Source organism: Chelonia mydas, chromosome 25 (assembly GCF_015237465.2).
Source record: "Chelonia mydas isolate rCheMyd1 chromosome 25, rCheMyd1.pri.v2, whole genome shotgun sequence".
Taxonomy (NCBI): Eukaryota; Metazoa; Chordata; order Testudines; family Cheloniidae; genus Chelonia; species Chelonia mydas.
Window position 1 is genome coordinate 11,634,722 of NC_057858.1, and position 15,428 is coordinate 11,650,149.

At 58.9% G+C, this 15,428-nt stretch overlaps 1 protein-coding gene across 1 annotated transcript in view; it reads left to right on the forward strand.

Moving 5' to 3' along the window:
• The window catches only part of MIDN (midnolin), a 30,934-nt gene that overhangs the window by 1,209 nt on the left and 14,297 nt on the right, over window positions 1–15,428 (forward strand). The window contains 6 exon segments of the mRNA XM_037885842.2: window positions 1,389–1,476; window positions 1,768–1,830; window positions 13,392–13,555; window positions 13,557–13,731; window positions 13,733–13,783; window positions 15,139–15,271. Of these exon segments, the coding sequence (XP_037741770.1) occupies window positions 1,389–1,476; window positions 1,768–1,830; window positions 13,392–13,555; window positions 13,557–13,731; window positions 13,733–13,783; window positions 15,139–15,271 (674 nt within the window).

The following is a 15,428-nucleotide window of genomic DNA, read 5'->3' on the forward strand; positions in this document are numbered from 1 at the left end:
GCTGGCAGAGGAGGGTTTACTCTTCGCCTCCATTGCAGAGCCCTGGCTCCTGGCACCCCCCCGGTGTATGTGTGTGGCCCCATTTCTCAGCCTCCTGCACTGGGTGGGATGTGTTCCAGTCCCTCCCTCGAGCCGGCTCCCCTAGCACGGCTGGGCTGAGCGGGGTCCCGGGGAAGCTTCTGCGGTACGGACCCTGGACCTAAAATGGAGCCTCTCTGTGGGCTTTGATCCCACAAAACTTCCCCCTGGCGCTGTGTGTGCGCGGGGCCCCCTCCTGGCTGCACCCCGCTCGGTCGCCGCGTTGCACCGAGTCACGAGTGAGTGCGCGGCGCGGGGCCCTTTGTTCTAAAGGTTGAACCGAGGTGGGATCCCAGAGGCGGCCTTTTCTCGGCACGGCGCGCCCCCCTCCCACCCCCTTTTCCAAAACCCCAGATGCAGCCGGGAGCAGGGACGGGGATGGGGGAGCTCTTCGGGAGCTGAATTCTGGCGTGTCAGGGCTGGGAGGTGGGACAGTCCTTTGTTTAACGGGACCCAGGTTTGCTGCAGATCCGAGACTGGTCAATGCTTAAGGTGCGGGGGGGGGGCGCTTTCTGTGGGATATTTTGGCACCCCCCCCTTCCCCTCCAGCCCCCTCCAAACAGTAGCCAAAATGGAGAAAGGAACCTTTGAGACTAAAATGAGGGGGCTTTTGCTCTTGATTGGCTCCCCCTGGCTTGAGCAGCTGCCTTGAGTGAATTAAGCACCCGAGCCTGTTGTCTAATTGAGGGGGGTGGCTGTGTGTGGTGGGGGTGGGGGAGAGAGCCTTTGCATCTATGATTACAGTACTTGAAAAAAGAAAGGGGGGGGCGGGTGTCAGTTTTCCCCCCCCCCACCATGCTACCCTCCTCCCCAAACTGGTCAACGTTTCCTCTTCTCCCTGCCCCCCACCCCCAGTCCTCTGAATTCTGCCTGTCCTATGGGGAAGGTTTTGTTAGACACAAAAGCTACAGACACTGCACGAGTTAGTGCCAATGGCTGCTTGACTGATTACTGCAGCATCATTCCCTGCCTCCTGCCCCTCGGAACGAATGTTTACATGATAAACTGGAGGGGGAGAGACACAGACACAATTGGACGTTGTGGGGGCAGGGGCTGGAATGAGATTCAGGGGGTAAAGATAACTGGGGGGGGGGGGGCATTGTGTTAAATGGAAATTAAAACCCCACCGCTGATCCTGTATCTGCCACCCCCCCCCGCCTCAGGCCGTTCAGATTCCAGGGAGCAATGAGGGAGCTAAGGAGGGTACCCGGGTTGGGTTCTAAAGCAAACCAGGCCCCCTTCCGTTAACTGTCCCTTTTTGTTCGAAGTCTGATGTCCTTCTCTCGGTCTACGTCTTTTCCCTTCTGCAGTCGTCTCAGTTCTGGAAAGCTGCAGGATTTGGGGGTCGTGGAAGGAAGCAAACTGACACTTGTCCCCACAGTGGAAGCTGGCTTGATGGTAAATGGCCTTTTTATCCCCCCCCCCCCCCCCCCCGCAACACACACGCACTCGGCTCATCTATTATTAAAGGGCTAGAATGTGATCTGGCTCAGCAGAATCGATGCCACTTCCTCCGACACAAACCCTTTTGTCCGGGGGGGGGGGGGTTGTCGCTGGCGCTGGGAACGCCAGCAAGTTGAATATTTCATTGGTTGCTCGGTAGCTCGGTGTATAAATAGTGAAAGTGACCTGCAATCCACCCCCCTGCCACACGCGCGCACACACCCCCTTTTTTATTTTTTCTTTCAGTCTCAGGCATCCAGACCAGAACAGTCGGTGATGCAGGCTCTGGAAAGCTTAACTGAAACTCAGGTGAGAAGCCGAAATATTGGTGCGTTGACATGGGCAAAGATTTCTCTGCAGGGGGCTTGTATCTGACCTCCTCCCCCCACAGCTTCCTGGATGTACTGAAAGCTAGAGATCTCGCAACAGAGAAACCTAGAGGCCTGTGTCTGTGGTGAAGGGATTTGTTACTGTACTGCCTAAAGGCCATGATCCAAATCGGGGCCCTGCTGAGCCAGGCCCTGCACAAACACTTGGGGAGAGACAGTCCCTGCCCTGAAGAGTTCAGCCTAAATCAGGGGTTCCTAACCTGCAGCCCAGTCAGCACCCAGCTGCGACCCACGTGACATCCTCAGGGGCCATACAGGTCATGTGTGTATATATTGTGTGGATGCGGCCCACATACCACACAGAGAGCTGCAGGTGTGGCCCACAATGGTAAATAGGTTGAGAACCACTGTCCTAAACAGTCAGTGGGAGGGGAAACCGAGGCAAAGGATGGTGAAGGGTCTAGGCCAAGGTCCTGACCTCAAGGTGCGATGTGGGATCCCCATTCTCGGCACAGCGGGTGTATTTTGGGACTGATTTTCCCCATCCTCCAATTTAAAGACAAAAGCAGGATTCCTACCCTAACAGTTGCCTTTCCTGCGTGAGGGAAGACGGCCTCTTGCTATTGTTTGCAGAATCAGGCAGGGGAGGGGGGGGCGTGTGTGTGTATATGCGGCTCTTACCAGGACACAGCTTTGTGTTGGAGGTTTGCCCCTTCAGATCATAGGGGGGGGGGGCTCTTCTCCCAGGGCCTGAGCGGCCCTTCGGGAAAACCGGCTGCAGCAGCTTTCGAATGTCTGCACCATGGTCTTGAGCTTATTGCTGGGGAGGGGGCAGGAGGTGTCTCTGGGTTAGGATCACTGGCTGCGCTCCCAAAGGCGAGAGGTTGCTAATCAGACAAAGAGGGGGAGGGTGTCTTTTTTTTTTTTTTTTTTTTCCCCCTTCTTCTTCTCCCTACCCCTGGCTTGCGCTTCAAGGAAACCCTCCCATTGCTGGGTGACCCTCTGATGTGTGTCTGGGGGGAGGTGGGGAGGGAAGGAAATGGCAGACTGCAGCTGGGTGTGGAATTCACCTCTTCACCTCCCTCTGGCTTTAAAGTTGAGCAGCTCCTGCTTCTTTGTTTTCGGTCTCTTTTTAAAAACAAACAAACAAAAAACCTCTCTCCTTCCTCCCTGGCTAGCACTTGAGTTTATTTTTAAAAGACTTTTTAAGTCCCTAGTTAAATTCTGAGCCACCAGCATAGTGCTGGGGGCCACTTCCCATCCCCCAAGCTCTGGGCAAACACATGCTAATGCCCAGCCCTGCTTGGTACCTTTTTAAATGCTCTCCTCTGGATCTGAGTGGGGGGGGGAAAAACACATGAGGCTGGCTGCAGGGCTTCCTTGCAGACCTGCCTGTCAGGACTCTGCTGCTGGGCACCTAATGCTTTTCTAGGACCAGGCCCCTGGAAGGCTGGCGGAGCCACCGAGCCCCTCCGTGCACTGTGCAGTGCGGCTCTCCCCCAAGTCACCTTGGAGCGAGGAATGGCCTTGGCAACCTGGATGCTCTTGGCCCTCCCGCAGGCAACCTTGACTCTGTACGGCCCATTAACGCTCTGCTCGCTGAGCTGCTGCAAAGCCGGCTGGGTGCTTCTGGGGTTGGAGGGTTCCCCAACTTCCTGCAGTGGCAACAGAGCACCCCATCCCCTGCGCTGGGATGTGGCTTCCCTGTGAATCTAGCCAGTGAACTCCTGGGTTCTGGCAAAGGGCTGTAGGCCGTCCGCTACGTGGCTTCTGGGTTGGCATGGGGCATTGGTGAAATGCTAGTGGCACCGTGGTTTGTTCTGGCAGAAGGCTTTGGGTCCCAGTTCCTCAGCTTGGTTTGGTGTCTGGTCAGTTGAGACCTTCCCCGACCACCCCTCACCTCTCTCGGGGATAGTCTCAGAATTGTCCCCCTGTCCCTCCTTTCAGGGTGGGGGCCGTGCACACTGGGTGTGAGACGCTCCCTGTTAGCATTCTATGGAGAGCTGTTACTCCGGTTGCAGCCTGGGTAGGAGCCCTGAGCAGCATAGGAATCTCCCTGCACAATGTCTCTTTCTAGGCCTGGGAGGGGCAGAGGGCAGGAATCCTCCTGGGTCGGGCTAAGATTCCTGGCTGGGGCTTGCTGTCTCATGCCCTGGGAGGGTGGGCAGGGGCAGAGCCGGCAAAGAGGCTGGGGCGGGGTCCTCCTGCGTGGTTGGTGTGTGCGTGCGTTGTCTCATCTTGAAAACTTGTGTGATCGCCCAGCCAACATGGTAATGGGGGAGTGGTGGCTGCTTTAAGGAAGGGGGAGTGGGGGGGAGCTGGCCGACCTGCCCAGAGCAGGGCTGGCTTTGATTACCGTGCTTGTGTCTGCAGGATGGAGTCGGTGCATTCCAGGCCTCGCAGCGAAAGGGTTTATTCCTCCTTTGTGGCGTGTTGGTAGCAGACCGCCAGAGGTGCGGGGCGGGGGGAGGGTGAGGGGGTTAGAAGGTAGCTCCTTAGAGGCGCTGAATTGCAGAGATGTAGGCTCCCCTGGGTCAGTCTGTGTCCCATGCGCCTTGGATGCAAAGTGCAGGTCCCCAGTCGAAGCTGCATTCCCCCACCCTCACACCCCCACCCCTTTCTCTCTCACAGAAGCTGGAGCCGGAAAAGGCCTCAAATGCCTCTAGTCTCTGTTCCCTACTGCAGTGAAATGAGTGGGACGCCAAGGCTGGGAAGTGGTGACCCCCCTCCGTGCCCCCCATAGGTTTGTTGACAGGATCTCTGCCTCAGGAAGCCTTCTCTGAGCACAGAGGCACAGCCAGCACCTAGGGGCGGGGGACAGGAAACCACGCCTCTCATTCATGCTTCTCGCCTTGGTTCTGCCTGCGTAGGGCTCTCGAGCACAGCAGATCTCCCTGCTATTAGACTTCCTCTGGGGGGTGGGGGAGAAAACGCCATCTAAGCCTTCCCCTCGGTACCTTAAGGAAATGACTACCGGGCAGGAGGCGTGGTGCTTACCCCAAGCTGGGGGCTGGATTCCCATGGCACTGCTGATGTCCTGGTAGCTGCCGATAAACTTCCTGCCAAAGCTCATTGCAACATTCAAGGGGTCGGATGATGCCTCTTTCCCAGGGGGGCTGCCCTCCTGCTCAGCAGAGCTGCTGGGGGGTGGAGGGGTATTGCGCCTTGTCCAGCAGCCTCAGCCATGCATGCAACCTTCTCCACCCCAGTGTAGCTGAGCCTGCCTGCCGGTCTTGGGGAAGAGGGTCCTGGTGTCTCTGGGGCGCAAGGCACCATCCCGGACCCTGCCAGAGAGGGTAGGGATCTCTGCTTCCATTGGAAGGCCCAGCAGCCCCTCCCAGCAGCGCGGATCCAGGGCCTGGCTCCGGGTCTGAGGTCACTAGGTGGCTCTGCCAGGAGGAATGTTATTTCTCAATGGTGGAAGTTTTTTGTGTTTTGGTACTTCGCCCTCCCTTCCCCCCGCCTCTTTTTTTCCTTCCTCTGGATGGAAAATCCCTCAGCGGCAGTGTCTGGTGGAGTGCGGGAGCTGGTGTCAGGGTTCCAGCTGCCTGCTCCAGCTGTGTGCAGCTGGAGAGAAGGTTTTTAAGCCTATTTTGGGGGAGGGCAGGGGCTGTTTCCTTCCCCCTCCGCTTCCCCTTGGTTTGGACCGGCCTCTCTCCTCTGGCTCTGAACTGGGCTGACCCATAGCATCAAGCCTGTGTTTTGTGGGGCGCTGGGCCCTGCCCTGTGGGAAGGGGGCTCTGCCCTGCGTGGGGTGCTGTATTCGCTTGAGTAACCAGGGCAGAGGACAGTCTTGCCAATAACATGGGGGGAGGGCTCTGATTTCCTGCCCCCTCCCAGCCCCCGCCAGTACCAGTCTCCTGTTGCGCTGGTGTGAGGGTGCCTCCCTGCTGAGCCATCCATCCATCCACTCGCACCCACCCTGTTCTCATCCCCTGCTGGGCGGGGGGGGGGGGGGGGAAGCAAAGGTTACATCAGGGCAGGCGCTTGGAGAGAGGAGGGAATGCAACGTTCTGTGAGTCATCCGCATTTCTGGGAATCAGCAGGGACGCGCTCCCTGTATCTCCGGGGCTGGATTCGGAGACAGTAAATTAGATTTCCCTCCCCTGACTTGGCAACAGCCTGCAGGGTCCCTGCTGCTGGTGGTTCTCCTCCGCCCCTCCCTGGCTTCCCAAAGGATCTAGGGCAGCAGAATCCCTGGGGGAAACTGGCAGGATCCCTTGGGACCTAGCACCACCATTCCCATCCTGGGTGCAGACATTCCTCTCTTACCTGAGGGGGTGGGGGGGGATATTGCCCCATCCATGAGGTGTTAACAAGGGTGCTGGCTGGACAGGGAGAGGGCCGGTGGCCTTGCTCCAATAGCCGGTGAACTCAGTGGGAGCTTTTCCATCCCTGCTGTGGGCGTTGGAGCAGGCTGGCTGGGCGGGATGTGTTTATGTTGGAGCATCCTGCTTTCTGGTGGGGGGGGGCGAGGACAGAGAGCTGAAGGAATGTGCCGGAGTGTGGGGGAGGGGAGCCGTCCCACCCGGCCCCTGCTCGGAAGGTGGGGGTACCTGGAGGGGGCCTTCATTTGGCGTCGGGGATTGGTTGGTTAGGTAACTAGCAAGCCTGGGAGGGACCGGTGTGCCGGTTTTCGCAAACAGGAGCACTTGGAGGAGGAAGAGGGATGGGGTGGGGGAGAGTGGCTGGGTTAGCTCGATAGCCCCCGTGTGGGTTCGGGACTTGGGCCGGTGTTATTGAATGGAAAGGCCGGGGGGCAGGTTGTAGGGCTGGGCTGTGGGAGGGGTTGGCACTGGCTGCCAGGCTAGGGAAGAGGGGGCTGCTATGGGTTTTGGTACATGGCTAGTGAAATGTCTGGCTGTCTCCACTCCCTTCCTTGCAGGGCTGGGGCAGGGGAGAGGGGATGGGGATGGGGTGTCTCCTGCGGGGGTGTTGGAATCTGGAGCTGTTCCTTGCTAATCTCGGTGCTACCTCTGTTAAACCTGCTCCTCCCTCCTTGGCGTTTGCAAGAACCGGCTGACGTGTGTGATGCCGAGGCCTGGCTAGCAGCCCCCCGCCCCCCCCCCGCCAACTCCTGGCCCTGCGCTCGGAGAGGAAGGGATTATTTTTAGTGCTGCTGGGAGCCGACAGGCGGTGAGCTCACGCTCGCTCCGGGCTCTCCAGTTTCCTTGGCTAATAACAGCCAAGGGTCAGGAAGGGGTGCGCAAGGAGGAAGGTGTGAGTCAGGCCCTCTGCCAGGAAGGAGAGGGAGCCTTGGGTGGCTGCTGACGTCAAGGGGACCTGGAGGAGTCTAGAGAGACTTGGGGACTGTCATTGAGGGTGTGGGGGGGAGGGGATGACTGGTTTAAGAGGGAGGCAGGATTGTATAATGGCTAGAGCAGTGAGCCTGGGGGGCAGGACTCCTGGGTTCCCTTCTCAGCTTGGGGAGGGGTGTGTGTGTGTGTGGAGGGTAGTTGGGACATCTGGATTATCTGCCACTGACTCACAGGGGAGTCCTTCTCTCTCTCCACCTTGGCTTCCTCCCCCATGCCATAGGGATGCTCATGAGGTTTCACAAGATCGTGGTCATAAACGGCTTTCAGATCTCTGATGAGAGAGCATGGACAAAATTACTCTAAGCTTGGAGGGAGAAATGAACCCTGCTTTCTCGGAGTCCCTCTGATTTAGCCTCAAAGTCTGGCCCACCCTATATATGCTGGAAATGGTCAATATTTTGCCTGGTGGAAGCCCACAGGGGTGGGTGTAGGAATTGGCTGCTCCCCTCCACCCCTTTTCTCTTTGCACCTGAGCCAGTAAGGGGTGATCAGCAGAGGGTCTGTAGGTCGTGGGGGAGGGGAAGGCCAGTGTGCTGTGGGGCTGATATCCAGCAGTGCCTGTTTCTTTAGGGGTGAGCGAGGAAGCTGTGCGGGGGCGGGGGGAGGCTCTCTGAGCCCCCTCCCATCTGGGGATCCAGGCTTTTCTCCATATGTTAATTTCCCACCTGTGAGGCTTTCCCCTCCCCGCTCCTGGAGAACAAGGGAGTAGTCTCCATTGAGAAGAGGGGTGGAGGGGATTCTGGGGTGCCCCAAAGCCTGGTTAGTTCAGAGCCCTCTCGAGATGCCTCTCTCCCGGGCAGCAATGCTCCCGCACTGGAGACCCTTTGTTTGGCTGGCGGGGGGCGAGCGCTGTGTGTTTGAATGGCTGGATGCTCGATTCGGGGGGGGGCTGGGAGTCGTGACTGCTGGGCCTTTGATTCCGGGGGAATCTTTTGTGGCTGGAGGGAGGGGAATCGTGACTGGCGGGCCCGGGAGAGGACTCTGCTGTTAGAAAAGGGCTTAGCTGGCCCCTCTCTCCAGGAGCGTGTATGAGGCGCTCGCTGGGGCTGTGGGTTTATCGGGTGCATGTGCGTTTGGGGGGGGCAGGGTGTCCAACCCCCCCTGCGTTGGGGCACATTGAGTTTTCCCTCCACCCCGTTACAGCTGGAGAAACTGAGGGTCATGAAAGCCACAGAGGCTGGGATTAGATTGGGGATCCTCTTCCCCCCCCCCCCCCCGCCCCGCCCACATCCAGGGCTCTGTGCAGGGTAGGTGGGCGCACACATCTCCCCCCTGGGCCGGAGGAGTGTTCCCTCCCCCCCAGCTGTAACCTCGATGGCCGAAGTTGCAGCATCTCTTTCACGCCCACCTCTTCCTCTGCGGCCTCCATCTGACGCGCCTGGGGGTTCGCTGTTATTTTTAAGCCGCTTTTCCCACGGCTTCTCAGAACTCAGCGTCTCTCTTGGATGGGGGGGGAAGAGGGGGGGTCTTGGTGTGATACCGAAGCTACTGCTGGGGCCGGGGAGAAGCGGGTGTAGGGGGAGTCTCCACTGCTGGACAAGCTAGGGCTGGGGAGGAGATTGGTGCTGGGAACGGAGGTAGCTGCAGACAGCAGGGCTAGCTGCAGACAGCAGGGCTGGCTGGGTGCACAGCGGTCCCTGTCTCGGTGCCCCCTTGGAAGCTTGGCCTGAGAACAGAGGCCTCCCTTCCGTTCTGTGGGGTGCATGAATTGCACCCCATTTGGCATGCTGAGGGCAGGAGGGTCTGTCCGCCTTTCAGGCGCTTGCAGCCCAGTGCCAGCCGGCTTAGACAAATATTCATCTTCGCCAACGAAAGGTGGGGGGCGAAGTGATTGTTCATGAATCCTCCCCTCCCTTCCCGGGACCCTCGTGAGCCAAGAAGCAGAGGGGCAGATCCTGCCCGGTCCCTTGCCCAGCGTTGGGCCGCTGCTGACTGAAAAGCCACCCCTCCCTCTGCATTAGGAGGGCGCGGGGTGCACCTGTGATCGATCCCTGCTGGGGTGTCCATCCCGTGTGTGTAACTAGACATCAGCACGGCCTGGCCTTCTCTCCACAACCAGGACTGTTGTGTGTGCGTCTGCCCTGCTCCCCTCCCTCTGTGCTTTTCCCCTGACTGGTTGGGGGTGGGGGGAGCAGGAGCTGGAGGAGAGGCTGGAGGAATAGCACCCCCCCCACACACACACACCCCGGCCTGGCGAGTGTTAAAGCCGGCCCCCCAGGCAGGTGGAATGTGAAGTGGCAGCATAGGGGGAGGGGTGTGGGCTGGGGGGCCCTGGGGCAGCACTAGCCAGCCCCTCAAGCTGGGCCTTTAATATTCTTTCCCCCCTGCCTTTTTTCCCCAGAGCAGATGGCGGGTGATTTACGCTGCCAGGCACCTCCTAGAATAAGTAATGGGGTGGGGGGGAGCCGAGCCATGTTGGGATCTCTGGCCTTGTTTAGCTGTGGGGGCGGAGAGCAGCTGTTGGGGGCATGGGGAGGGGTTTTCTCCCTCCAGCCTCCCTATGATTTGGGCATCCCATGCTTTTCATGGGAGTTCCTTGCTCCTCTCCCTTCCCAGCTGCTCCATCACCTGCCACTCTCTGAGCCTGTGGGTTGGGGGGGAGATGGGGGAGGGTGACAAACTCCCCTCCCCTCCCCATTGTAGGTGTTTTGGGGGGGGGGCATGGAGGTGCTCTGCCTCGCAGTGGCCTTTGTCACTGTGTGCGCTCGCCTGAGTCATGCTGCAGAGGGGCCCGCCCGCCCCCGGAGCACTGCGCTGGGGGGCGGGGGGTGTGTGTGTCCTCGCCTGCCCCCTCGCTGTCCTCTAGTCACCTTCCTGAGTCGCTGCCAGTCCCTGGCCACACGCTCGCCTGGCAGGGCTGCTTCACCCTGCCTTGCTCTGCGTGACTTGGTGGCTCTGCTCCGGGGGGGGGGGGGGGGGGGAGGGGGCAGAAGTGCCCCCCATGCTCAGGGAAAGGCTCCCCCGTCTCTTCACTTCTCGTGTCCGGCAGCGGAGCTGTGGGTATCGCAGGAGCTGGGGGCCGGTGGCGCGGCCCTTCAGACTGGCTCCTGGCCCCCCTCCTCGCCTGCTCTGCGCGGTTTTCCTGCCTGTCTGAGCTGCAGGTGGCCCGGGCACCCACGCTCTCTTGGCACAGGGTGGGTTCCTGGTGGCTGCGATGGCAGCTGCCTTGGGCCGTGGTAACCTCTGTTGCGGGATCTGCATGGGCGGGGATGGGGGGCGTGAGGCTCTTCCCCCTTCTTTGCACAGAGCGTGATACAGGGTTGGGGGGTGGGGGCTCCCTGAGAAGGCGCTCTGTGGTCGCCCTCAGCGAGTGACACGCCACACCGGTGGTCTTGGCTGCAGAAAGGTCAGGGGTGCGTGTAGGGGGAGCTGGGAAAGGGGTGACTAACGGCTCGTAGGTGACGGCTGCTGGGTGGGCAGAGCGTGAGAGCTGGCAGGGCTTCGGGGGAGCCCCGTTCAGCAAGGATCCTGTCGGCCTTTACCCCTGTGGGGTGGGAGGGACTGCATGGGCCTCCCACCCCAGCTGGGTCTGTATGGCCGGCCTCCCTTCTCATGCCACTGCAACGGCTTCCCCAAGGTGGGGGCTCTGCGGTGACATACTCAGTGACGCCCCTCCAGCCTCCCTCTGTCTCTTTTTCCTCCCCTTCCTGGTCACCCGACTCCACGGAATCTGATCAGCGATGAGGGAGATTAACGTCTCTGGCCGCGCCCTCCCCCCGGCGAGTGGTCCGAGGGTTCAGCAGATGCGTGTTTCCCTCTTTTCCCCCCAAGTGCTGACTTCTTCCCCCATCCCCAGCTCAAACCCCGGAGGCCCCTCCACTTCCTGCAGCCTTGCTGATTGGGATGGGGAATACATCACAAGGCAACGTGGGAGATGGGGCGGGGGGGAGGGGCGCCCCTCCTGAACTGCCGGACCTTGTTGAGGGTGCCCAGACACCAAGTGCTATGTGGGGCAGGCTGCAGTTTGATACATAGAGAGCTTGGATTTCCTCGGTCCTGCTCATGAGCCTTCAGGTTAACGAGGGCCAAGCTAGCAGGAGATTGGATAGAGCTGGGACAAGGTGGCGTATGTTTGTGCTGAGCCCCAGATGGAGGAAAATTCCTGAGTGTGAAATCCACAGTGGGTTTTCCCCCTGGGCTTGGCGTTCCTGGTTAAAGGTCCCGCTGGAGATCTCCAGCTGCTGGGGGAATTCCCCTTCTTCCCAGCATCCCCCTCCGGCTGGGGCAGTGAACGAGAAAGAGATGCTGTGAAATCCCAACCACCTCTCCAGGAGTCTTCTGATAGTTCAGTGGGTACTTCTTTGCAATCCTTCTGTGGCTGTTTCCCTCTCGACTGAGTCACTGTGCAGGGATTTGGCTCCAATGCAGCCCTGGGACCCAAAGATCTAACTCGGAAATGGCCACTGAATTGTCTGGGTGTCTGTTTCTGGTCCCCCAGAGTTGATACCCCCGCCATGGGTGTTGGGCCCTGGCAGCTCACGTTGACATTGGGTGTGCTCGTGGGTGCTCAGCGTCTCTGGAAGACAGTCCAGTCCTGGGTGTCTCACGTGAGAGCCTCCATAGCATGGGAGACCCAGATGTTTCCTTTCCCCTTTTAAAGATCAAACGTGTCATCTGCCTTTGTTTCATGGATGTGTGAGATGGGCCCCCATGCCCAGAAACTGGGTTTATCCAGTGATTGAACAGGGCAAGTAGTCCGCTGAGGGACTGGCCCCAAGTCCTAGCCATGAAAGAAGTGTGCTTAGCCCCTTGGGCTGGAGAGGTGTAGCCCCTCTGATCCTTACGTAGTGCTTTGTAGTGGGAGGTCTGGACATGCCAGCCAAGTCATATTACAGCGCCTGGAAGGGCTGCTATCGCTCCACGTGGGGCGAGGAGCAGGGAAAATGGGGGTGACCCCTTAGCATTGGCTGTGACCTCCTTGGAAAGGAGGGAGTCAGGTGACTTTTCTTGGCATTGTCTCCGTCCCCTGCCACTGTCTCAGGTGCAGCGGGCTTGGCAGATGCTAGACTCGCCGGGGAAGAGAAGTCTCTTTCAGGCTATAGGGAAATGCAAATGCACAGCTGTGCAAATGAAAAGGGGTGCGTGTGTCACTGGGGTGGGGGTGGGCAGAAAGCGTCCACAGTAAGAGCCATAAAGAGTATGTCAGAGGGTGGATTCCAGCCCCCGCTGCTGGACCTTGTCCCGCTTGCCCCCCCCTGCCAAGCTCTGGTTAATCTCTTCCTGTGCACTGCGGGGAGCGGCTGTGTGGGCAGGTTTATCACCAGGGTGGGGTGGCGACCCTCCCCTGTTTTTATTTTTGTAAAAGCCGCCTCCGTCAGTTGCTCCCCTGGCACCACGGGTCACGCAAGGATGAGATGTGGCGGGCAAGTCCTGAGGGTCCTGAGCTTTAACCCATCAGGGTCCCCTCCCACCCCCTGCACCCCTCTGCCCGGTGTCCTGCTGGAGTTCCGGGGATCTGGGAGGAGTTTCTAGCTGCAAGGTCCTAAGGAGCAAGGGGGTCCCTCTTCTAAAAGGCCTGGCTACTCAGTTTTAGCCCCGACGTGGCCCCTGCCTATCCAAGGCAGCTGCCCCCACCCTGCTGGGCTCTTGGCACGCTCCCCCTTTCCTGCTTCTGCTCAGTCAGCAGTCGTGGGAGCTCTCCGGGTGCTGATGCCCATGTGGCTCTGGGATGGCTGCAGGCTCCTTCCGGGTCCATTGCCCTGCTGCAGGGAACGCGGCCTTCTGTATGTGGGCTGGGAGAAGACAGTGTGGGCATGGGGGGTGAGATCATGGTGGGGGAAGAGTGGGATACAGACTGGGGGTGTGTGGGGAGGGGGAGGGGGGCTTAATGGCTTCTGGGCCAAGTACCTACCCCAGAAGCACAAATCCAGCTCCCCACCCCTAAATGATCAAAGCAGCCTTTCAGATCCCTATCACCGTCCATCGTCCCCCCCAGTCCTGTGATCAGTCTACTCAGGGGAAGCCCATGGGTGCCCCCCTCTAGGACTCCTGTTCCTTCACTGAATCGGGGGGCCAGGGGGCATAGCTGGGCAATGGAGAGAAGTCAAAAGCAACCCCGAGCTGTCCTGTCCCGTTCCTCGCCCCCATATCTTGGAACCGGTTGCACCTGGGACCGTTCTGCTGCCCCTTTGCAGTGGGTCGGACTCTGCTGGAGCCCCCACCTCACCCAAAGCTGCTGCACCGCGATTTGAGACTGTGACCCTAACTGCTCTCCTCTCCTCAGGTCAATGACTTCCTGTCTGGAAGGTCCCCCCTGACGCTAGCCCTGCGGGTCGGCGACCACATGATGTTCGTGCAGCTCCAGCTGGCGGCTCAGCAGAGCGGAGGGCAGCTCCAGCATCGGCACGTCATCGCCAGCCGGGGGGAGCCCGGGGCAGCGGCCGGCCCCACCCCAGTGCAGGACGCTTCACGGAGGGAGCAGCTCCAACTTCGCCCGCATCCCAGTGGTGCCACCTGCCAGCAGAAGCCCCGCCCCCAGCCCCGCCCCCTCGGCACAGGCCACGCCCATGTACTGTAACGCCGCCCACCCGGCCCCTGTCACAGCCGGGATGTTCCGGTCACATCGGGGCCAGCACGCAAACAGTTAACAGCAGCGTCGTCTCCTCCTGCTCAGAGGTGAGTCTGGCTTTAAAAATAAGTCAGGTGGGGAGAGAGAAGGAGGGAGCTGGGGGCCTCCAGACTCCTGGGTTCTAGTCCTGGGTCTGGAAGGTGTCTGTTCTATAGTGGTTAGAAAAAGAACCTGTCTATTTCCACTCCTGCCACTGACCGGGTCACAGCCCAACTCCGTGCCTCAGTTTCCCCATCTATAAAACAAGGGTTGTTGTGAGGCCTTGTTACATTTTTCCAAATGCTGTGAGATCCTGAGGCAAATGGTGCTAGAAAAAGGCATAGTATTCTCTTTTTATTGCAAAGCGTAAGGCAAAGGTCTCCTGCTTTAGATTTTGGTAGGGGGTGTCGGGGGAGAGGGTTTGCCTGTGTGAGAGACGCTATCCAGTCTGGTCTGCGTACTGCCTCTTGTGCTTTGAGTGCAAAATGCTTGTAATCCAAGGAAAACCCCAGCTTGCCATGGGAGGAAATATCCAGCAGCCCTCAGGTCTCAAAGTAGGATCACTGCTTATCAGACTCATCATAATCCTTGGCTGGCATCTTTCATTGCCAAGCACTTCCCAGAGGCAGGCAGCCACATTATCCCCATTTCACAGGTGGGTAAACTGAGGCACAGATAAGGGAGAAAGCAACTTACTCAAGGAGTAGAGCCAGGAGATAGAGCCCAGGTCTTCTCGTGCCCTAACCACCTAGACCATGCTCCCTTCCAAGTGAGCGGGTTTCTTGGCCCAATGGGTTCATGGGTCTTGGAGGCTCAAGACCCAAATGTAAGGCAGATGTTAGCAATGAAGATGGCCCTCTAAAATCCTTTTTCTTCACTGTGAATGGTTTTGAACGGGGCTTGGCCAATGCAGGTTTGAAACCTGGCTGATTTCTGGTATTGCTTTTGGAAGTGCCCTGTGACTGCATGGCCTAGTTGATATAGCATTGGACTGGCATGCAGAAGATCTGGGTTCTGTTCCTGGCTCTGCCACTGCTGGGTGAGCAAGTTGCTTCAGTGCCCTGTACCTCAGTTTCCCCATCTGTAAAATGGGGATAATGACGCTGCCCTCCTTTGTAAAGTGCTTTGAGATCTGTGGGTGACAAGCACTAGTTAAGACTGAGGGACAATGATGATTATGGGATCGCCCTGCGTGGGTGTGGGTACTGCCTTGTCCCAAAGGGTTGAGGGAAACTTCACGCCTTATGCTGGCCAAGGAAATAAGATTCTAACTTTGGAGTTTGGATGTGGGACTTTTTCCCCCAGCCACCCGTCGACCTAGGGTCTGCCCCTGTGGCTGCGGGTTAGTGGGAGCCTTCAGGCCCATTAGTGTCTGTTTGTTTCTAATGGCTAATAAGCGTCTCTCTTTCCTGCCACTTGCCAGGTGGACTGTAGCACCCGGAGTAACAATTCTGCCAGCAGCAACCCAGCCCCAACAAGCCGATCCCGCAAGCCTGGCGCAGTCATAGAGAGCTTCGTTAACCACGCTCCTGGGGTCTTCTCAGGGACCTTCTCCGGTACGTTGAGAGCCCAGGGGACTGTGGGCTCGATTCTCCTCTCACCAGTTCCGGTGCGATGCCATCGGCAAGCACCGGTGTGCGTGGCTGGGGAATTGGAAACTGTCTTTTTTTCACGCTGCTTGTGCAGAACGATGGGGAGGGGAGAACCAGGGCT